Source organism: Pongo pygmaeus, chromosome 12 (genome assembly GCF_028885625.2).
Source record: "Pongo pygmaeus isolate AG05252 chromosome 12, NHGRI_mPonPyg2-v2.0_pri, whole genome shotgun sequence".
Taxonomy (NCBI): Eukaryota; Metazoa; Chordata; class Mammalia; order Primates; family Hominidae; genus Pongo; species Pongo pygmaeus.
In genome coordinates this window covers 41,523,950-41,547,426 of record NC_072385.2, presented here as the reverse complement: position 1 = coordinate 41,547,426, position 23,477 = coordinate 41,523,950, and the positions used below count along the sequence as shown (strand labels likewise).

Here is a 23,477-nt window from a genome sequence, read left to right as displayed (position 1 = left end):
TTTTAAATTTACATATTATTTGTTTGGGGTTAGTTTAAACGTGAACAGGGTCCTACATTCAAAACTGTCTCCAAGCCAAGAGGTTCTGCTTCCCTGAGACCAAGGCACTGACTGGCTGATTGGGTCTCATTCTGGAAATATTCTGTTCACCTGCAACAAATGCACATATACACAGACACTCACACGTGCATTTTCTTATTTTTCTGCACAAATCATAGCACACTGGGTACACTGGTCTGTGCTTTACAAATTCTTGGAGCTTGTTCCATTTTGGGATATAGAATTTTCTCTCTCTCTCTTTTTGTTTTGTTTTGTTTTGTTTTTGAAGATTGCAGAGTGTTTCACTTTGCAGACATAATTGATTTAACTGGTCCCCTCTGGATAAAGGGGTCATTTCCTAGCTTTTCTGTAATCAACAGGCTGCAATAAACAACTTTTATATTTGTCATTTTGCTCACATGCATCATTTGTAGGACAAATTCCATCAAGTGAAATTACTGAGTTGAACAGTATGTGCATTTAATATTTTGATCAATATTGCCAAAATAATAGAGTCGTTGATGGCACAGTTATTTAACCTGGAGGTGGCAATGGACTTCAACTGGGAAGTTGCAGACGGCCATCGGGGGTCTGTGAGTCCCCAGATTTGTAGGCAAAAATTGTGTGTGTGTGTGTGTGTGTGTGTAAGTACATTTTTCTTGGTGACCAAAGCTATCATCAACTCATAAGAAGGGTCTGTGCCCTCTAAATGTTATCTCACCCACCCAGCTGATTGATCTCCCATCTCTCCTTTCCAAAAGCGAATTTCCCATCCTTTAGAGAGGCCTCTCTTGGACATTCCCTCCTCTGTATCTTTTTCATGGAATGTCCCTTCCTGCCCTCTGTGCCATTCCAAATGGTTATGGCTACTACAGCCAACATTCACCATGTGCCAGACAGACTCACCAAACCCTCACTAGGGCCGGATGATAGAAGGGCCAATGAGACCCCCACCTCCTCTATTTGATAGACAGGCACACAGAGGCACAGACAAGCTAAATGACCTACCCACCAGGCAGAGCTGGGATTCAAACCCAGGAGGAATGGCACTGCATGGTGCATGGACTGGAGGTGAGAGTAGAAGCAGAGAGCTGGCCTCAGGCTTTCTCAGCCCTGGCCACCTCGCCTGGGAACTCTCAACAACGCAGCCTCCCTTACCTGTTCAAGCAGACTCTCTGGGGCAGGACCCAGACCCTGGGGCTTTCTTGAAGTCCCCAAAGGGTTCTAGGAGTAGCAGGACTTGGAGTGCCACCCGGAGGGTAGTGCTCAGGTAGGCGTGTATTTGAGAAGATCTTTGCCCCCACAACACATTTTTTGCCAGCTTCTTTTTCTTTTAAAGCATCTTCCAAAAGTGACCAAAGAAGTTTTTGTTTTAAGTATCATTTTGAACTCATGGATTTTACCTTAGTTGATGCATTCCAATCCATCATAGCTGTAAGAAGCTCAAGCAGTCCCATCTTTGGGCAGCAGGAGCCTGCTGAGTCCTTTTGACTGGACCTCAGGAGCCTTTGGAAATTTTCTCACTATCTGGTGTGGTAACATCCAGGCTCAACCTCCCTCTCCAAACCTGGCGTCAGCCCTTTCTTCCTGGACTCCAATCTGGGTGTTGTTACCCCCGTTCTTATATTCTAGTTCTTAACCAACTTTCTAAACATGAAGGAGCTCTACATGTTCTAGAGAAGAATAGGTTTTAAAAACCTATTGTTAAGCTCCATCTTTCCTTAAGAAGTCCTTTGAAGTTTCAGTTCAGCCTCTTGGAAAATTTGTATATGACTGTGTGTGTTTGCTTATAAGAAAAGGATCTGCCAAAGTTGTGCTTGAAATCTACTTGCTCTAAATGGCTCACTGTAATCAAATATTTCTTCACTCTTGAGGGCCAGCCCCAACCATTGAAAAATATCTCCTGCTCTGAGGAAATACAAAAATAAGCGTTAAAATGGGAAAGCAGTTTAGGCCACCAGGAAATTTGGAAAGCCAAATATGAGCTTTAAGAAAAAGTAAAAACAAATACTCAAAGTTTTCATAACTATAAGGAGTCCAACCTAGACTACTTGAGACAAAAATGAGATCACGAACTCTACTGGGTTTCAATCCACCTACAGCCCTTGGCTCTGGTCCCTCCTCCTGTTTAGGAGGTAGAGGGGTGTGGAAATAAGAAGTGAGTGACTTTCTTCTGCAGAATATTGATTCTGCAACACTGAAGCCATTGCAGGAAGATTCCCATGACGTTTGAGCAGATTCCCAAATGCTCAGAGGCTGCTGGCCTGTTGTGAAAGGTAGGACAGGGATCCCTAAGCTATAGCTGGAACCCAGAGAGAGGAGGCCGCTGATGGGCTCCCTGAGACTCCAGGTATGATGTCCCCATCAAGGCCTCTAATGCCCCAGGCAGACCTTGGCTGAGACTCTAGCAGGCCACCCTCTGGCATATTCTAGGAGCCTCTACCTGGCCCTGCCCTTGGCCTTGAAACCTGGTTTTTAGGGCAAGAACCACAAGTGTCTTACACCATGTCCGAGTCCCACCACGCACTGCCTGTGTGACCTCAGGCCCCAGTCCCCTCTGGTACAGTATTACCTCATGGACTGTGGCAAAGATTAAATGTGCAAATGTAAGTAACGTACATATGGCTGTGTCTGGCCAGGGAAGCTTCTGATGGCAAGAGGGGCACCGGGACCCCTCTGCAGGCACTGACTGGCAAGATGGGGCTGAGGTTCCTTTGCTGTCCCCATGCCTGGCACAGGTGAGCTGGCAGTAAGCAGTGGAAGGTGTCAAACGGTAGTTCTCTGGTCTTTCCAGGGGAGTTAGAATTGTTGTGTGGACTAAATGAGGCAGTCTGAGTGAATGCATTTTATCAACTGTAAAGTACCCGGTGAACCACTAATAGCCAGCATTGTTTGGGTGCTGTTCATGTGCCCGCATCTTAATGCACTTCTCATGGCTTCTTGGCAAGCGCCTTAAAGCTGAGCCCTGGTACCTTTCTGAAGCATCAGCAGCCCTTGTCACTGGGATTGACACTCAACAGCACAGTTGTGGGGGAGCCAGAGGACAGCAGCTTCCGTTCCTCACCACCCCCTCCCTAGGACAAGCTGGCCTTGACTTAATCTCTGGCGGTCTCAGACCAGCCTAGGACTTCCAAAATTCACTTAGATATTGATTGTTAAGGAGGAATTTGCTACCAGAACTTGTGATTTAAGAGGTGGCCACGCTGCTGGAGTTGTTTTCTGGCCCCATAAAGCTGTGATTGTACTCCTTGCTGAGGAGTCTCTGCCTTGTGGTCAACTTCCTGTTCTCTTTTGGCTTCTCATCTCCCTTTTCTTTTTTCTCCTTAAGAGACCGTGAATATTCCATAAATCCAAAGCCAACTGCCAGACAACAGCATGTGGAAGCCTCAGAAGGGGAAGGGTGACATATCTATGTCTATATATTGGCCAGTTGTAAGATAAGAACTGCTGGTCCCAGAAAGCTAAGGATATAGTTTGGAAAGCAGAACCGAAGTTGTATATCTTTTGGCTGAGCTATACAGAAGGGCGTGAAGGCAGGGCACAGTGGCTCATGCCTGTAATCTCAGCACTTTGGGAGGCCAAGCCAGGAGGATTGCTTGAGGCCAAGGGTTTAAGCCTGGGCAACACAGCAAGACCCTGTCTCTACAAAAAATAAAATAAAAATTGGCCAGGTGTGGTAGTATGTACCTGTAGTCCTAGCTACTTAGGAGGCTGAGGTGGGAGGATCATTTGATCTCAGGAGTCGGAGGCTGCAGTGAGCCATGATTGCACCTCTGCACTCCAGCCTGAGTGACAGAGAGAGACCCTCTCAAGAAAAAAAAAGTGAGTGAAGTTGTTTGGTCTAGAAAGTTTCTAATACATCATTCAGAACTGAGCTACCTCCACTGACATGAGCTCCCAATAAAAATTCACTAAACATAAGAGGAAACAAGTGAACAAGAATAGAAGTTAATGGAAGCCACAAACTGCAGAATCAAGCTATTAAGGCCAAGTGAATGGAATTTTCAGATATTAAATGTAGAATGAATACTAAGCAGGAGTAATAAAAAGATATCCACATCTCGACACATGGTATCACGGTATCACAAACTGCAGAATGCCAAAGACAGAGTGAAGACTAAATATAGCCAAATAAGGAAGACAGATTCCTACAAAGCAAGAGTTCAACTGACAGCTGACCTTTCAATGGCAACAATGGAAGCTAGAATATAACAGAATATTGTGGAAAAATATACAACACAGTGGAAATATATCTTGGAAGTGCGGAGAGAAAATAATTTTCAGGGGAAATTTAAGGATGTTTTCTAATAAATCAAACAGACTACTACTCTCTGACCTTCACTAAAGAGACTACTAAAGGTTACACTCCAGGAAGAAGGAAAATTATCTCAGGAGGAAAATCTGGAATGCAAAAATATCTTCATGCCCAAAATAGAGAAGAATTTCTTTATTATTATTATTATTATTATTATTTAAGTTTTAGTGTACATGTGCACAACGTGCAGGTTTGTTACATATGTATACATGTGCCATGTTGGTGTGCATGAGAAGAATTTCTTAAACTTGATAAGAAACATAGTCAATAGAGGAAAAGATTGACATATTCAACTGCATTAAAATTACGGGCTTAGTTAATCAAAGGAAACCATAAAGTATGTGAATGCTAGCAGAATATATTTGCAATGTTTATGACAGTCCATGAAATCCATACCGTTAGCAAGAATTCCTATGAATCAATAAGAAAAAGAAAAATCAATTTTAAAATATTTAACTGATAAAAAAATAAAAAACTTTACAGAGGAGGAAATATTAATGGCTAACAAATATACAAAAATAAGCTCTATCTCATTAGTAAACAATTACACAGTGTCAGTGAGCAACAGGGAATGTCCCACAGCATGGTGTGAGGTTAGTGGGGTGAGGGGATGTGGTCCACTGAGGACTGCAGGTCCTTTTTAAAGAGACAGTCACAACTCATTTCAGCCTACTCTGGCCTGAGAAATGGGTACACTGTGGCCAGAACCATGGATTTCTAAAGAAATGTCCCAAATCTGGATTTTCCATGTGAAATATCCTGTTTTGAATACTGGGAACTTATTCAGAATTGTTTAAAAAGTGTATATGCCAATACTGCTTGAGCCAAAAGACACATTCACAAGCCAGACTTGGCTGAGAGTCCCTCTGTTCGTGACCTCTGCATTAACCCCTTGAATTTTCTAATAATCGGAACTGACTTTACCGTGACTCAGAGGGGCCAGCCTTCCTTCCCCATTTTCCTCTTGGTTCCCTCCTAACTTCACCTGAACTTGTAACTAGAGACAGAAAAGAGACACCCTGCAAAGGGAAACATACTCCACACTAGCTAATGAAGCCCCTTCTTTTATGCTTTTATCTTCCAGATATTTGGGTTCTTGGTCTGGACCATGGTAGCCGCCACCCACATAGTATACCCCTTGCTGCAAGGATGGGTGATATATGTCTCGCTCACCTCGTTTCTCATCTCCTTGATGTTCCTGTTGTCTTACTTGTTTGGATTTTACAAAAGATTTGAATCCTGGAGAGTTCTGGTAAGAACAAGCAGCATGGCTCTTCCTGGGTGGATGTTCTGGATTGGGTGAGGACAATTGGCCTTTCTGGGCAGGGAGGGATCCTGGGCTAGGCTCCTATGGAACCAAGACTTTTTATCTTACCATTTTTACTACCACGCCAAAATGAAGACATTTATCCACAAGAGTAAATAATTCCTTGTATTCCCCTTCACTGCCTTCCCTGTTAGGAGAATACACAATGACCTGTGATCAAGCATATTCTGATGTGTTTCCCCTAAATTTTCTTCCTGGTAAAATCCTTGGAGCAACACTGAAGAAAAAGCTAGTAGGAAAAAAATCACTCCATTCTCAAGGCCCTAACACAATCCCTGCGACAGGTTATTTCTTCCATATCCCACATGAATTATATGCAAAGTATATATATACACACATATTGTAATATGTGTAATATTAAATGAAAGCATCTATATCCAAAATTATTTGTAGAGTACAATGAAAGTATATATATATATATATACACACATATATGTGTGGTCACTAATTTTTATTTATCACATCATCTCAAAAAACCATTTAAAAGTGTTCCACGCCGAACAATTGAAGACATATTTAAAAGTATAGAATATTGTATTATAGGCCCTCATGTAGCCATAACCCAGATTCCAGCATTATCAAGATCTTACCACATTTGTTTCATCTAGCCTTTTTCTCCACTAAGGAATTTTAAAGCAAACCCCAAACATCATGCCATTCTATTCCACAAACTTCAGTATGTTTCCAAAAAAACTCCACAAACTTTCTCACATTATCACATGTATATGAAGTAAACAATTCCTCAGCATATCTAAGACAGTATACAGTGGTCCCCCATCTCTGGAGGATAAATCCCAAGACCCCTAGGGGATGCCTGAATCCTCAGAGAGTACTGAACCCTGAATTTGCTATGCATGCACTTCTTTTTTCTTCTTCACAATTTCACAGATAGACAATTCATTCTTACTGTAGACCTTAACAACCTCAGAATATTTTTTTCTTTCCTTATTAAGCTGAAAACTTATACTTTTTAACTTAAAGAGAGCACTCTATGACTTCTCTTTGGCATATCCAAATTGCCAGCATCACTACTCTTGCAATCTGGGGCCATTATGAAGTAAAATAAGGATTCTTTGAATGCAAGCACTGCAATGCCACAACAGTTGATCTGATAGCCCAGATGAGTACAAAGTGACTAACATGGGTGGCATGGACAGTGTAGACATGCTAGACAAATGTCTGATTCACATCCCGGTGGAACAGGGAGGGACAGTGCAAGATTTCATCGTTGTACTCAGAAAGGCACACATTTAATTGGTAATTTCTGGAATTTTTCATTTAATATTTCAGACCAAGATTGACTTTGGGTAACTGAAATATACTGATCTTTATTAATCTGCCATTGCTTATGACATAGATATTACATTAAAAACACTGTGTATTAGTCTATTCTCACATTGCTATAAACAACCAGAGACTGGGTAAATGATAAAGAAAAGTGGTTTAATTGACTAGTTCCTCATGGTTAGGGAGGCCTCAGGAAACTTACAATCACTGTGGAAGGTGAAGGGTAAGCAAGGCATGCCTTGCATGGCAGCAGGAGAGATGGGGGAGGGGGAAGTGCCATACTTTTAAACCATCAGATCCCATGAGAACTCATTCACTATCATGAGAACAGCATAGGCGAAACTGCCCCCTTGATCCAATCACTTCCCACCAGGTCCCTCCCTTGGTACATGTGGATTACAATTGGAGATGAGATTTGGGTGGGGACAAAGAGCCAAACCATATCATTATACCACTGACCCCTCCCAAATCTCGTCCTTCTCACATTTAAAAATACAATCATGCCATCTTAACAGTCCCCCAAAGTTTCAACTTATTCCAGCATTAACCCAAAAGTCTAAGTCCAAAGTCTCATCTAAGACAAGAGAAGTCTCTTCTGCCTATGAGCATGTAAAATCAAAAAGCAAGTTAGTTACTTCCAAGACACAATAAGGGTACAGGCATTGGGTAAATGCTCCCATTCCAAATGGGAGAAATTGGTCAAAACAAAGGGGCTACAGGCCCCATGCAAGTCCTAAACCCAGCTGGGCAGCCATTAAATGTCAACATTCCAAAATCTCCTTTGACTTCATGTCTCACATTCAAGTCATACTGTTGCAAAGGGTGGGCACCCAAGACCTTCGGCAGCTCCATCCCTGTGGCTCTTCACAGTACAGCCCCTGCAGCTGCTTTCACAAACCGGCATTGAGTGTCTGTGGTTTTTCAAAGTGACCAATGCAAACTGTCAATGGACCTACCATTCTGGGGTCTGAAGGACAGCTCTTCTCACAGCTCTACTAGCCAGTGCCACAGTGGGGACTCTGTGTGGGAGGTCCGACCCCACATTTCCCTTCTGCACTTTCTTGTACAGGTTCTTCATAAGGGCTCCACCCCTGCAACAGACTCTGCCTGTACATCCAGGCATTTCCATACATCCTCTGAAATCATGGCAGAGGTTCCTAAACCTCAATTCTTGCCTTCTGCATGCCTGTAGGTCCAACACTATGTGTAAGTTGCCAAGGCTTGGGGCTTAAACCCTCTGAAGCAATGGCCCGAGCTGTACCTTGGCCCCCAACTGCTGGAGCTGGGGCAGCCAGGTTGCAGAGTGCTGTGTTCCAGGACTGTACAGAGCAACAGGGCCCTGAGCCTGGTCCACAAAACCATTTTTCCCTCCTAGGTCTCTGAGCCTGTGATGGGAGGGGCTGCTGTGAAGATCTCTGAAATGCCCTGGAGATATCTTCCCCTTTGTCTTGGGGACCCTCATTACTTATGAAAATTTCTGCAGCTGACAGCTTGAATGTTTCCCCAGAAAATATGTTTTTCTTTTCTACCACATGGTCAGGCTGCAAATTTTCCAAATTTTTATATTCTGCTTCCCTTTTAAACATAAGTTCCAGTTTTGGACCATCTCTTTGTGAACGCATATGATTGTACACTTTCAGGAAAAGTCAGGTCACATCTTGAATGCTTCAATGCTTAGAAATTTCTTCTGCCAGATACCCCAAATCATCTCTTTTAAGTTCAGAGTGCCACAGATCTCTAGGGCAGGGGTAAAATGCCACCAGTCTGTTTGCTAAAGCATAGCAAGAGTGACCTTTATTCCAGTTCCCAATAAGTTCCTCATCTCCCTCTGAGACCACCTCAGCCTGGATTTCACTGTCCATATCACTATCAGCATTTTGGTCAGAATCATTCAACAAGTCTCTAGAAAGTTCCAAACTTTCCTACATCTTCCTGTCTTCTTCTGAGTACCCCAAACTGTTCCAACCTCTGCCCATTATCCAGTTCCAAAGTTGCTTCCACATTTTCAGGTATCTTTATAGCAGTGCCTGACTCCTGGTACCAATTTTCTGTATTAGTCTGTTCTCACACTGCTATAAAGAACTACCTGAGACTGGGTAATTTATAAGGAAAAGAGGTTTAATTGGCTCACAGTTCTGCATGGCTGGGGAGGTCTCAGGAACCTTACAATCATGGTGGAAGGTGAAGGGGAAGCAAGGCACACCTTACATGGCAGCAGAAGAGAGTGAGAGAGGGAAGTGTCACACTTTTAAACCATCAGATCTTATGAGAACTCCCTCACTATCACAAGAACAGCATGCGGAAACTGCCCCCATAATCCAATCATCTCCCACCAGGTCCCTCCCTCAACACATGGGGATTTCAATTCGAGATGAGATTTGGGCAGGGACACAGAGCCAAACCAAATCACACTGCAAAAAAAAAAAAAAAAAAAAAAAAAGCAGGCGTCTAGGGGGCTGGCCTGCCTCATTTGCTCATGCTTTACAGCTATGTAGCCAGAGAGGAAAATGCTCACCTGATTGACGTGGCCATATGTGGCTCTGCTCTGCATTTCCAGGACAGCCTGTACCACGGGACCACTGGCATCCTGTACATGAGCGCTGCCGTCCTACAAGTACATGCCACGATTGTTTCTGAGGAACTGGACCCAAGAATTTACTACATTAATTCAGCAGCCTCGGTGAGTGGGCTGGCCAAGGACAGCAGTCTTGGCTGGAGGATGTTTCGTGCAGGAGGCCTAACTTTGCTTGTGCTGTATAGACCCTGAGCCCTCAAGTGGAAGGAGCCATGGGGGCAGGGGACAGGGATATATGTCCCTGTAAACATGTGCACCCACGTTCAGGGATCCTCTTTTACCTTCTATTGTTCCCAATCCAGCTTTCCTCTCTCTTACACTCCCCCACACTGTCTGCAGAATTTTCTTTTTCCAAAACACAAATTGGAGCAAGTGTCTCTCTCCTACTGAAAATCCTTCAATGGCACCCACTGCCTTTGGAATGGGGGCCGCATCCCTCAGCATGGCTGAACTACTGAGAGATGAAGCAGGGAAGGGGAAAGTGGAATGCCAAGGTCTCAGGGGAGGGGGCATCAGGGAAGGCCTTGTCAAGAGGACAGAAGGAGGCAGGGGCCACCAGGCAGTTACCCCTGCTAAGGTCCCACCAGGCAGTTACCCCTGCCAAAGTCCCTCTGTGTGCTCAACGGCAGCCAGGAGGGTGGTGTAGCTGGGACAGCTGGCCATGGAGGGCTGCAGGGGCCATTGCTAGTCTTGCAAGTTTAGGAAGTTAAACTCACCTGATGAGGAGGGAAGGGAGGCAGACAGGCTGGAAGGCAGCTGAAATATCTTGTGGCCACCCCAGAGGGTCACAGTGCACTCCACAGTGGGTGGCATTTACCTCCATCTAACCCATGTATGTGCTATTCATCTATCTTGCTGCTATCTGCTTCTTATCTCTCAAATGTAAGCTCCATGAGGGCAGGAATTTTTTTTTTTATTAAGTATTTATTGATCATTCTTGGGTGTTTCTCAGAGAGGGGGATATGGCAGGGTCATAGGATAATAGTGGAGAGAAGGTCAGCAGATAAACACATGAACAAAGGTCTCTGGTTTTCCTAGGCAGAGGTCCCTGCGGCCTTCTGCAGTGTTTGTGTCCCTGGGTACTTGAGATTAGGGAGTGGTGATGACTCTTAAAGAGCATGCTGCCTTCAAGCATCTGTTTAACAAAGCACATCTTGCACCGCCCTTAATCCATTTAACCCTGAGTTGACACAGCACATGTTTCAGAGAGCACGGGGCTGGGGGCAAGGCCATAGATCAACAGCATCCCAAGGCAGAAGAATTTCTCCTAGTACAGAACAAAATGGAGTCTCCTATGCCTACTTCTTTCTACACAGACACAGTAACAATCTGATCTCTCTTTCTTTTCTCCACATTTCCCCCTTTTCTTTTCAACAAAACCGCCATCGTCCTCATGGCCCGTACTCGATGGTCGCTGTCTCTTCGGAGCTGTTGGGTACACCTCCCAGACAAGGCGGCCGGGCAGAGGCGCTCCTCACATCCCAGACGATGGGCAGCCGGGCAGAGGCGCTCCTCACCTCCCAGACAGGGTGGCCGGGCAGAGGCGCTCCTCACTTCCCAGACGGGGCGGCCAGGCAGAGGTGCTCTTCACTTCCTCCCAGACAGGGTGGAGGCCAGGCAGAGGCGCTCCTCACCTCCCAGACGGGGAGGCCGGGCAGAGGCGCTCCTCACCTCCCAGACGGGGCGGCCGGGCAGAGGCGCTCCTCACCTCCCAGACGGGGCGGCCGGGCAGAGGCGCTCCTCGTCTCCCAGACGGGGCGGCCGGGCAGAGACACTCCTCACTTCCTATACGGGATGGCGGCCAGGCAGAGGCGCTCCTCATCTCCCAGACGGGGCGGCCGGGCAGAGACGCTCCTCACTTCCTATACGGGATGGCGGCTGGGCAGAGACGCTCCTCACTTCCTAGAGGGGGTGGCGGTGGGGCGGAGGCTGTAATCTTAGCACTTTGGGAGGCCAAGGCAGGCGGCTGGGAGGTGGAGGTTGTAGCGAGCTGAGATCACGCCACTGCACTCCAGCCTGACCACCATTGAGCATTGAGTGAGCAAGACTCCGTCTGCAATCCCAGCACCTCGGGAGGCCAAGGCGGGCAGATCACTCGGGGCCAGGAGCTGGAGACCAGCCCGGTCAACACGGCGAAATCCCGTCTCCACCAAAAATACAAAAACCAGTCAGGCGTGGCGGCGCGTGCCTGCAATCCCGGGCACTCGGCAGGCTGAGGCAGGAGAATCACAGAAGCCCGAGGCAGGGAGGTTGCAGCGAGCTGAGATCACGGCAGTACAGTCCAGCCTCGGCAACAGAGGGAGACCGAAGAAAGAAGGAGAGGGAGACAGAAAGAGGAGGGAGAGGGAGACGGAGAGGGAGAGGGAGAGGGGGAGGGGGAGGGGGAGGGGGAGGGAGAATTTTTGAATATTTTCTTCACTGGTATACCCACAGTTGCTCTTGAAGGAAAGCAGGTGCTTAAAAGATATTTGTTGACTGACTGACTGAATGAGGAGCGTGTGAGTGGACAGTGGGGCAAAGTGGGGCTGGGATGTTTGGCAGGGCCTGAAAGGTATTGAAGGTGACGGCCCTACCCTGAGAAAAGAGCAGAGCCATCATACAGCTTCAACGTGGGGCAACGTGATTGTGTTCTCCCTATGACTGAGAAGTGTCCTCACTTGTCCACTTCTGCCTGCCCTGCCCAAATGGTGGAGCAGATTCGAGGGGCAAAGCAGGAAGAAGTGGACAAGTGAGGCCATGAAGAGTCCTGCCGTGGGACGCCCGTGGCTGAGACAAGGGAAAAATGAATGTCCCAAGAGCTAGGCAGGGAAATCAGTAGCCTTTGGGGTGGCTTTGCATATGGCTGGCAAGGGAGGCAGGAGGAGCCAGGGGCCACAGGCGTCAGGCTCAGGGAGTGGGGCGAGAGGAGGACCCTGGGGCCCACTGGGCTTGTGAGGCTTGTGAGGAAACGTCAGGGGCTCGGTGTGAGCCAGGAAGAGCTGGAGGAGGTCTGAACCTTCACAAGGAGCTGATAAGCAGCTGCTCAGGGCAGAGTTCTGGGCCAGCAAGGGAAGCTGTAGGAGTGTTCAGAACACAGGTTTGCTGGAGGTGGGCAGAGGAGAGTGGGCCTCAGGCAGGAGGTCAGCATGGGATATGGGCCCAGGGCTAGGGAGGAGGTGAGCCTGCTTCACAGCCAGGTGCAGATGAGATGGAGACTGCAGTCGGGGCAGGACACCAGGATGGCCCCAGGGAGGCCCTGATGGAGAGTTTCCAGAAGAGGGAGTTGTTGGCCAGGGGTTGCTGCCTTCAGGCCAGGCAGGAGGCGAGGAGGCAGGGTCATGCGTGGCCTCCTGGGCAGTGGGGCTGAGGGTCCCTGAGGGGTGGGCAGGAGCTGGCGCTGCTGTCTCTAACAGTCACTCTCCACCTCCTTCCAGTTCTTTGCCTTCATCACCACGCTGCTCTACATTCTCCATGCCTTCAGCATCTATTACCACTGATGCACAGGCGCCACGCCAAGGGGGAAATGCTCTTTGAAAGCTCCAATTATTGGTCCCCAAAAGCAGCTTCCAACGTTTGCCATCTGGATGATAAACTAAAACGTCCACAGGATTAACAGAATGTCCTTGCAGACTGAGCGATGACACCACATTTTCTTTGGACATTGAAATTCACTCTGCTGAATAGGAGGAAGCTTTTCTTTTTCCTGGGAAAACAACTGTCTCTTGGAATTATCTGACCATGAACTTGCTCTTCTAGACAACTCACATCAAAGCCCTCACTCCACTAATGGAGAATCCTAGCCCCACTAATGCCAAGTCTGTTTGGGGATTTTGCCTCAGCTATGGGCTTCCCTAGAGTAGGTCCAGGGGAATACTCAGTCTGATTCTCTCTCTCTTTTTTTTTTTTTTTTTGAGATGGAGTCTCGCTCTGTCCCCGAGGCAGGAGTGCATTGGCGCGATCTCCACTCACTGCAAGCTCCGCCTCTCGGGTTCACGCCATTTTTCTGCCTCAGCCTCCCGAGTAGCTGAGACTACAGGTGCCCGCCACCACGCCTGGCTAATTTTGTTGTATTTTTAGTAGAGACGGGATTTCACCATATTAGCCAAGACGGTCTCGATCTCCTGACCTCGTGATCCACCCACTTTGGCCTCCCAAAGTGCTGGGATTACAGGCGTGAGCCACCGTGCCCTGCCTGATTCTCTTAAAATTGAAGAGGTGCCGCCAAGGCCTTCAGATCTAACGCAGATGCACAGACCTTGTTCCTGGCACTTGTTCAGCCTGTGCTGGGGAGCCGCGGTCCCGCGTTCCCGGGGAGGCTGTCAGGGTCAAGCCACCCTGCCCACCACCCTCCCACTTCCCCTCCCCTTTCCTCTCCAGCATTGGGATCCAAGGAAAATCTGCATGAAGCCAATGTTGAGGGTAGATGTGTGTGGAAAATAAATCATTATACAGTAAGACCTGGGGCTTGAGGGGTGGGGAATGGGGAGGGAAGGGCATAGCCTGCTCCTCCATGAGTCTGACAGCTCAGAAACTGCGCAGCTGCCAGATGCCTGGGTCAGGACTCCAAGACCCCACCTCTTAAGGACTAGAAAATGCCTGGTTCCTCAGAAAAGACCCTCAGGGAAGAAGGTGAAAACATTACATCCAAGGATTCTCCTGCCACAACCACATTGGAAGAAAAGGCTGCCACATCATCTCAGCGAGGAGTGAAGGACCCATGTCCCAGGAACCGCGCTCCTCCACCTGCACTCACCCCCCTCACATTGTCTTAAGCACCCGGTGGCCCTCCAAGGCCTGGCGGAATGGTGGTCCCACGGGGTTGGGCAAGGGCTCACCAGGACCTCAACGGACAAAGTTGTGCACACTAAAATATCAAATCAAGGTGCTTGGTTTTAAAGTAAATGTTTTTCTAAAGAAAGCTGTGCTCTTCTGCTGACCCAGATGAATAGGGCACAGCCCTGTAACTGCACGTGCCTTCTGTCATTGGGAATGAAATAAATTATTATGAGAAAGGGACTTGTCCTAACTGGTTTGAGGCCTTACAGTTTTGTATCAACCTTTTTCCCCTCCTGGGGTTTGCGGGGACAGGGACAGAACTACAGGAGTCATGGGAAAGAAAATTCTGGCTTCACTACTGCTCACTGCTCACTTTCTGATCACTCTGATACTTTTTTTTTTTTTTTGCAACCTGATACCTTGAAAAGCTTCCATGTGTCTCTCCTTTTGTTGCCTGGCAGCTGTCTAGGATGATCACTGTTTAATATTTACTAAGTAGCCACATGCAAATAAAAGTTGTTTGTGTGGTAAAAAGGAGAGTTGGTCGACTTCATCTTGTTAGCATCTGGAACTGGCCATCAGGTCCTAGGTGCTGTCAGTAATTTCAAGAAAAGCACCCCTTGGAGCATTTCACAACCTAAGTTCTCTGAGGGTGGGATCCCAGCCCACCCAAGCCTTGCTTCTAGAGCAAGAGCGAAGGGAGGTCACATTTGTCTCCAAGGCTTTGGGTTTATAATGTCATTTGTACTTCAGTAAGGACAGTTTGGGTGCAAGTTCCAGAAACCAAACTCACACAGCTTAGGCAAAAATGGGAGTGCACCAGTAGGGGCTGGGAGAGGTGAAGAGGGCTCAGTAGGAGAAGAGCTGACCCCCGCATGGCTCTCTGCTGCACATTGGCCATCGTCTCCTGCCACATTGCAAGACTTGTCCAAGTCTCAACAAACACCGGCCTCCCATCCCACGTGCAGACACTAGAGGCTCAGCCTGGGCCCCCAGAGTCCATCCACCCGCAGCTGTTGCAGTGCTCCTTTCTGCCTTGAGGGGCAGCCTTCCTCTCAGTGTAGGGGTCTCCCCAGGCTCTTGTCTTCTGGAGGGAACACCCCGAGGCTCTTGGCAGGCTTCTCAGAGGCCCCAGCAGGAGTGGGATATCGGGGAACCTGCCCCGATAGTCACGTAGGTTCTTTTCTATTTTCCCTAAGTGTCGGCCGGCTTGAGAAATAAAGGGACAGAGTACAAAAGAGAAATTTTAAAGCTGAGCGTCCGGGGGAGACATCACATGTCAGTAAGTTCCGTGATGCCCCACAAGCCATAAAACCAGCAAGTTTTTATTAGGGACTTTCAAAAGGGGAGGGAGTGTACGAACAGGGTGTGGGTCACAAAGATCACTTACTTCACAAGGTAATAGAATATCACAAGGCAAATGGAGGCAGGGCGAGAACACAGGACCACAGGACAGGGACGAAATTGCTAATGAAGTTTCCGGCACCATTGTCATTGATAACATCTTATCAGGAGACAGGATTTTGAGAGCAATGATCTGACCAAAATTTATTAGGCAGGAATTTCCTCTTCCTAATAAGCCTGGGAGCGCTATGGGAGACTGGGGTCTATTTCACCCCTACAGCCTTGACCATAGAAGACAGCCATGCCCAGGGGGGCCGTCTATAGACCTATATAGGTGTGTATTCTCTTTCCCAGGGATGTTCTTTGCTGAGAAAAAGAATTCAGTGATATTTCTCCCATTTGCTTTTGAAAGAAGAGAAATGTGGCTCTGTTCCGCTCGGCTCACCTGCGGTCACAGTTTAAGGTTATCTCTCTTGCTCCCTAAACATTGCTGTTATCCTGTTCTTTTTTCAAGGTGCCCAGATTTCATACTGTTCAAACACACATGCTCTACAATTTGTGCAGTTAATGCAATTATCACATGGTCCTGAGGCGGCATACGTCCTCCTCGGCTTATGAGATGACAGGATTAAGAGATTAAAGTAAAGACAGGCATAGGAAATCACAAGGGTATTGATTGGGGAAGTGGTAAGTGTCCATGAAATCTTCACAATTTATGTTCAGAGACTGCAGTAAAGACAGGTATAAGAAATTATAAAAGTATTAATTTGGGGAACTAATAAATGTCCATGAAATCTTCACAATCCACGTTCTGCCATGGCTTCAGCCGGTCCCTCCGTTTGGGGTCCCTGACTTCCCATAACAGTGGACTCTGGAGTGAGCTTCACAGGCTTTCTCCTTTCCAGGTTCTTCACTCGTCTTTTCCCCTGGGTTTCCCAGGATCCTGCACCCAAATCTTGTCTCAGGATTGACTTTGGGGGAAACTTAGACCCAGATATCCCACAATCATTTCCTGAGGCCCCAGGATGTGCTGGGCACTAGGGGTACAGTACCTTGAGACACAGGGTTCCACCAGCCACACCAGATGCCCCACACTGAGCAAGCAGCTCTGACTGGCAGCTTTGTCCCAGGACAGCCAGAGCCTCTGCTTTGGCCAATAACTGGGCCATGATCTTTAAAAGCTAGAGGGAAAAGCACAATAAAATGTTAAAATTTGAAAAACAAACAACATCCTAATCTCTGGGGTTTGCCGCAGAGAAACTGGCAGCCCTACTTCTCTCCCCAGAAGGAATCTGCAGGGAAGCATGTCTCAGTAATAACTAGATGTTGGACTTGAGAGTCAAAGGCCAGCTCCTGTTCAAAGGGAGGGACTGTGAGGGAGCATTACCAGTTCCTCCCCCAAATCTGCAGAGCTCAGATCCCAATTTGTGCTGCTAGATTCATTCAGTTGGATCTGGTCCTCCTTGGCACCCCAGCAGGTGATGAGCTGCCTTGCTCCAGAGCCTCTCTCCCTCCATCAGTTATCTCCAGTGCAGCACGTGCCTCTGTCCAAGCCTGATTCCTGACACTGTGCCTACCCATCACCCTCCATCACTTCCTGGGCTGGGAGAAGGGTGTGATGTTTCCATGGTGATGCTGGACCACCCCCATGCAGAGGCTTAATCACCATGAACTTTTACTGATTCAGTGGCCCAGGACTCTGTCTATAGGTATGAAATGGGATTGTAAACTCCTCTATCTCCTATGTATGTTTGTGTTCTCAGAGAAGGAATGTTGAAATTAGTGGCAAAATACCTGGGGTGAGTCAGGGCACCACGTAGATGCCTCTTCTGTTCTAACTTACCTGCCAGGAGGGTCCAGGAAACACACTGGTTTCTGAGTCCACATCTAGGATCTCCATCCCCTGAAGGGCCTCCCTTGCTGGGTCACAGCCACTCCTCAGAGGCATCATGTCCTCATCTGACAGATGAGGAAAAGCCTAGATTTCACATCCAGAACACATTGCAGTCAACACTTAGATCAAGGCTTCTTAAATGCCAATCTCTGTATTTCTCCACCTTTTCTTCCTCATCTCAGCCTTTAGCCATAAGAAGTTTTCAAAGGACAGATCCAGCTTATCGGGACATGAAAAACATCATCTCAGGAACATTAACTGTCCCGGGGCATTCTGTCTTCTCAGGTGATTTGATAAATTAAATGTGTGACATTAATTAATTTGATAAATTAAACTTCTGTGACAGTCAGTGCCCCGGACACCCATTCCTGCCTTCTCCTTTGCTAGCACACTCCTGAGATTGTACTGTGCCTGGGCTCCCTGGCAGCCAGGGCTCAATTCTGGCCACTGAGAGAGAAGCCAAGGTCTGCTCCAGGGTTGGGGCTGCTTTCCTGATACGGGGCTTAGACTGACTTTCTGGGGAGAGAAAGTCTGAGATGGAGAGCCCTGTGCATGCAGGAGGTTTACTGCGGGGGCTTTTGGAAGATGCACCTGGGACAAATGAGGGAGGCAGGATGGGGCAGTGGGAAAAGCTGGCTGGCAATGAGGTTGCAACTGAGGCTGTGGCTGACACTGCAGGGAGCTCTGGAGCTGGCTGGCCCTGCAGCTGCCCTGCCTTGGGTAAAGTGGGCAGAACCTTTGTCTCTCACATCAGCTGGTAGTTCCCAGGCAGGGGTGAAGGCATCTGTAGCAGCTGCTCTCCCCAGCAGCTGTAGGGAATGCCTTGGCTTGAACAGGTAACCTGGGCAGGATATCACCACATCCACTACACTGCCACCTCCTCTTCCTGCCTTGGACAAGGACTTCATGGCCAAAGAGATGGCAAAAATAGAAGCCCAGATGCTGGCAGCTGTTCGACCAACACCAGCCACCTCTTTGCTTGAACTTTGTAAGAAGTCCAAGATGACAAAAATCTGTTTCCCACCGTGGTCAGCTCACGATACATGCAGCTGAATGCACTGCAGCCTGGTAGAAGTACTCTTTTCCACCTTCCACTTCTTCCAAAGGCCCACCAGGGCCTTGCCTCCAAAGCATGCTCCTCCCTCAGGCCTGATCCAGAGACTCTACCTCCAGAACGGCCCTGGAATTGGTCTTCTTCCTCCTACCTTCCAGGCCCTGCCCACACCCTCACCACTGGATACTGCAGAACCTGCATCCCAGAGTCAGGCAGCATCTCCAAAGACTTGGGCCAGTCTCTCAGCCATGGTCAGATTCTGCCCATCTCTGGCCCCAAATTCTTCCCTGCCCTCAGGATAAAGTTCGAACCTTTTGGAAAATGACCTCCCAGGCCTTAATTACAGGTATGACCTTGCCTTATGTCCAGCTGCAGCTCCTGCTACCTGCATCGCCCAGCCCTGATGGTCCAGTGTCAGCATGGCAGCTGCAGGCAGCTCAGCCCTGCTGTTGCATCCGTGCACGCGGCGGACATTCTATTCCCTCTCCCTGGGAACATGAAGCCCTCTTCTTGTCTGTACGAAAAACTCTTGTTATCTTTTAATCTCAAAGTCTTCCTCAACTCCCCCAGCCCTTCCGTGCAGTTAATCATTGCCTCCTTGGACGCCTCTGCACCCGGGGTGCGCTCTGTGCTGTGCTGTGCTGCGCTGTGCTGTGTTACCCACTCATGCAGTGCTGGTCTCCCCCACAAGACTATGAGATTCCATGAGCAGGAATTTTGCTCTTGGATGTTTTTATCATCTTTGCCCTTCCTTATGTCCAACACCCTCCCCTGATCCCACCAACCTCAGCTCTGAGTGCTCTGCTCACACTGTTGACAGGAATGGGGACTTGCAAAAGCCACAGCCAGGCTACAGAGATGGATGACATGGCTGGCTCTTAAGCCCTCCTAGTCCTCACCCCCAACCCACCGTCTACATCTCAGGGGAAAAGGGGTGTTCTCTGTTTCTTTCTTTCCTTTTCTCCTTGGCCTGCACTATGGTGGATTAGTTCCTTTCACTCTAGCTTCCCATCTGTACAAAGAGGAAGAGACTAGCCTGCCACTGCCAGGACCCAGTCCAGCTTTGGTGGCCCTACAGGGCCATGCACCATGCACAGCCAAGGATGTCCTGGCTGTAGGGAAGGCTGGCCAGCTGAGGAAGGGCCCAGCTTGATTCCAGGCCACCCCTGGCTCTGGGCCCAGCACTAGCAGGTGTTGACTTAAAAGGAAGAGCTTGAGGCATAAAATATAAAGAGTTTACTTGAGCCAAAGTGAGAACAGCTGCCTGGAAGACTCAGACCCAAGTAAGCTTGGAAATGAGCTTCATTTGGTCTTTGTTATAAGAAGTTTTTTAAAGGCAAAAAGGGGGGACAAGAAGTGGGCTGATATAAATCCAGGAATTCTCATTGGTTTATAGAAATAACGTTGAGGCTGAGTACGGTGGCTCATGCCTGTAATCCCAGCACTTTGGGAGGCCGAGTCGGGCGGATCACTTGAGGTCAGGAGTTTGAGACCAGCCTGGCCAACATGCCGAAATCATGTCTCTACTAAAAATACAAAAAAATTAGCTGAGTGTGGTGGTGGGTGCCTTTCCCAGCTACTCAGGAGGCTGAGGCAGGAGAATCACTTGAACCAGGGAGGCAGAGGTTGCAGTGAGCCAAGATTGCGCCACTGCACTCCAGCCTGGGTGAAAGAGTAAAACTCCATCGCAAAAAAAAAAAAAAAAAAAGAAAAAGAAATAATATTGATTCGTGATTGGCTCTACATTGTGAGGCCATACTGCGTGGTTTAGTGCCTGGTGTGGCTTTATTAGGTTAATTTGTAGCTCCTTATCATTGGCAAGCAGTTTTAAGAGCTGAATACATAGCTCAAGGTTGATTACTATCTCGTTTTATTGTCTCTCTGGGCCTGATAATTTAAAGGGACTCTCATACCTCAGGTAAAAGTTCTTTTCTTTCTTCATAGTGCTGATAAAAATGCGTTAAGTGCCCCCAGAGCCCCAAGGACCTGTGTGTGAGGACCTCTTCTGAGGGAACTGCTAGAACAATGGCTTTAAAAATGCCAGAGCTGAACTGGAGAAGCAGCAGGGTTTGGGGGCCAGGAGTAGCAATTGTGGCCTTTGAGTGAGATGGAGCAGGGGTCTTCACTTTCCCCCTGGAGGAAGCTGGAGCTGGCTGGAGCAGCTCTGCTCAGGGCATCTCCTTCCTCTGCCTTTGCTTCTTATGTGAAGACTGACATTGTGACTTATAATAAGAAATGGAGCTCCTAAAACCCTTGGGATCTCCAAAGTGATATATGCCTTTTTGTAACTAATGAGATGACTAGGAGGGTGGGGGCTCCTGGGTGGCCTCGGGATGGCGCTGGTTGCGAGGGAAACCAACTGTGTGATTAGACGGTTGAAATACTCACCCTACTGACTGCCGACTTCTGATTTGGGAGAGGAGCTGGGGATGGAGTTAATCACCAGTGGCCAATGATTTAATCAATCATGCCTACAAAATGAAGCCTCCATTAAAAAATGCCAACATAATGAACACCTCCAAAAGGAAGGGAGAGCTTCTGGGTTGGTGAACATGTGGAGGTGATGGGAAGTTGGTGTTTCTGGAGAGGGCATGCAAGCTCCATGTCCCTTCCCCATACCTGGTTCCATACATCTCTTCCACTGGCTGTCCCTGAGTTTTATCCTTTTTATTATTATTATTTCAATAGTCTGGGGGGAACAGGTGGTGTTTGGATACATGGATAAGTGCTATAGTGGCGATTTCTGAGATTTTGGTGCACCCATCATTCTTATGCCTTTGCATCCCTGAGTTGTATCATTTATAACTAAACTGTTCCCATGAGTTCTCTGGGCCATTCTAGCAAACTATCCAGTATAAAGAGGGGGTTGTGGAAACCTCAAGTTTGTAGTTGGTCAGAAGCACAGGTGCCAACCTGGACTAGCATTTGGCATCTGAAATGGGGGTGGTCTTGTGGGACTGAACCTGTAATGTGTGGGATCTGATACTAACTCCAGGTAGATAGTCTCAGAATTGAGTTAAATTATAGGACACCTAATTGGTGTTCCAACAATTGGAGAAGTGGTTGGTGTGGGGAAAATGGCCACACTTCTGGTATCAGAAGTGAAGCATTGAGAGCAGCAGTAGGAAGGAAACAGGATTTACATCTCAGAAACAAGCTGTCACTTTTAGGAAGAAGGGAGCATGGGGAATGACTCTCTCAGGGTCAACTCCCACAAGCTACCTGATCCAGGCTCCAAATTTGGAGATCAGGGAAGCAGGAAGGAGAACATGAAGGAGGCCACTTCTGCTTCTTTCTGGCTTTGCCAACTCAGGAAAGTCATGCTACTGCTGAAAGACTCAAATTTTTGTTCATAAATTGGGATGCATAGGGGTTCCTACACCATATGTCAAGGTACAGTTACATCAGGGTGGCTAATGCCATCCTGTCAAGGGGTTATTCCAAGGTTAGGTTAAGTCAAGGTGCAGTTAGGTTAGGTGTAATTACAACAAGGTGTAGCAACATTAAGGTGCATTTACTTCAAGGTTTAGATATGGCAAGAGGTAGTTATGTCAAGGCGCCATCATGTTAAGTTGTAGTTACGTCAAGGTGGGGGTTATGGACTGAATTGTGTCCCCCCCCACCAGCCCCCAAACTCATATGTTGAAGCCCTAACCCCCAATGCAACTGTATTTGGAGACAGAGTTTTTAGGAGATAATTAAGGTTAAGTGAGTTCATAATGATGGGACCCTCATTCAATAGGACCGGTGTCCCTATAAGAAAAGGAAGAGAGCTCACACTCTCTGCCATGTGAGGACATAGTGACAAGGCTGCCACCTGCAAGCCAGGGAGAGAGCCCTCACCAGGAATGGAATCACCTGGCACTTTGATCCTGGACTTCTAGCCTGCAGAACTGTGAGAAATAAAATGTTGTTGTTTAAGTCATCTGATGTTTCGTTATGATGGCCCAAGCTGTCCAAGACGGTAAGGTTATGCCAAGGTGCAGGTGAGAGGTACATGTGCAAATATGCCTGAAGTAGGTTTGAAAGACTATGAAGGATCATTACTGATTTGCATCATCATACCTGGCAGGAACCTACCCGGTGACATTCCCTCAGCCATGAGAGGAAACAATCCCGCCGCTTTTACATTAAGGTCATGGAGCTATTTCTCACTGCAGAGTTAATGCCCTTTTTAAGAGAAAATAACTGGGAGCCCGCTGGAGGCGGGGATCTGGTTGAGAGCTGGGTTCGGTTACTCGGAATGCACCACTGGGTGGCGACTGGGCTCCGCGCGAAGGCTGGGAGGGGCGGTCCTCGAGTGACATCAGGTGGGCAGAGCCAGGAGCCCGGGCCGGCCCATGCACGGTCTCAGGATCTTACCGGGAAGGCACCCCATGCAGGCGCCGGAGTGACACGGAAGTGCCTGGAAGAGGGGCTTCCACTTGAAGCCGCTTTTTGCTCAGTCAGGTCACTGAGCGCCCGCAGTGTCCCAGGGCACGCCTGCACTAAAACGGGACACTGGCTCATGCTGGCGGCTCCCGGGGCAGCTGAAGGACCGTGGCTAAGGACATTGGGGTCTCAGGGCTACAGGGAAAGAATCGTGACTGTCCACACATTTTTAAAAGCCCACCTGTTTCCTTCATCAGCCGCTGCTGTCTGGTGTGTATCCAGGTCTCTAGAAGCTTCCAGGGGCACTTTGACCTGCCCCAGCTCCCACCCTTCCTCTCCAGGGCCCTATAAGACAGATTTACACAGGTGTTTCTCTCACCCTGGACCCTATTATTTGGCCCCACCTGCTGCTGAAATTCTGCCCCTGGGTCCAAGGAGGGGCTGCCCCAGCGAGCACTGGCTCTCACCATCTGGGACACATGCCCTTCTCTCTGTGCCTCAGTTTACTTCTCCATG

General features: G+C 48.1%; 1 protein-coding gene across 1 annotated transcript in view; it reads left to right on the top strand.

Moving 5' to 3' along the window:
- Positions 1-14,835, top strand: part of MALL (mal, T cell differentiation protein like) — a 34,787-nt gene extending 19,952 nt beyond the window's left edge. Inside the window, exons 2-4 of the mRNA XM_054475645.2 lie at positions 5,439-5,606; positions 9,526-9,648; positions 12,957-14,835. Coding sequence (XP_054331620.1) covers positions 5,439-5,606; positions 9,526-9,648; positions 12,957-13,019 — 354 coding nt within the window. The 3' untranslated portion in view covers positions 13,020-14,835. The remainder of the gene's footprint in view (positions 1-5,438; positions 5,607-9,525; positions 9,649-12,956) is intronic.
- The last annotated feature ends 8,642 nt before the right edge of the window (positions 14,836-23,477 follow it).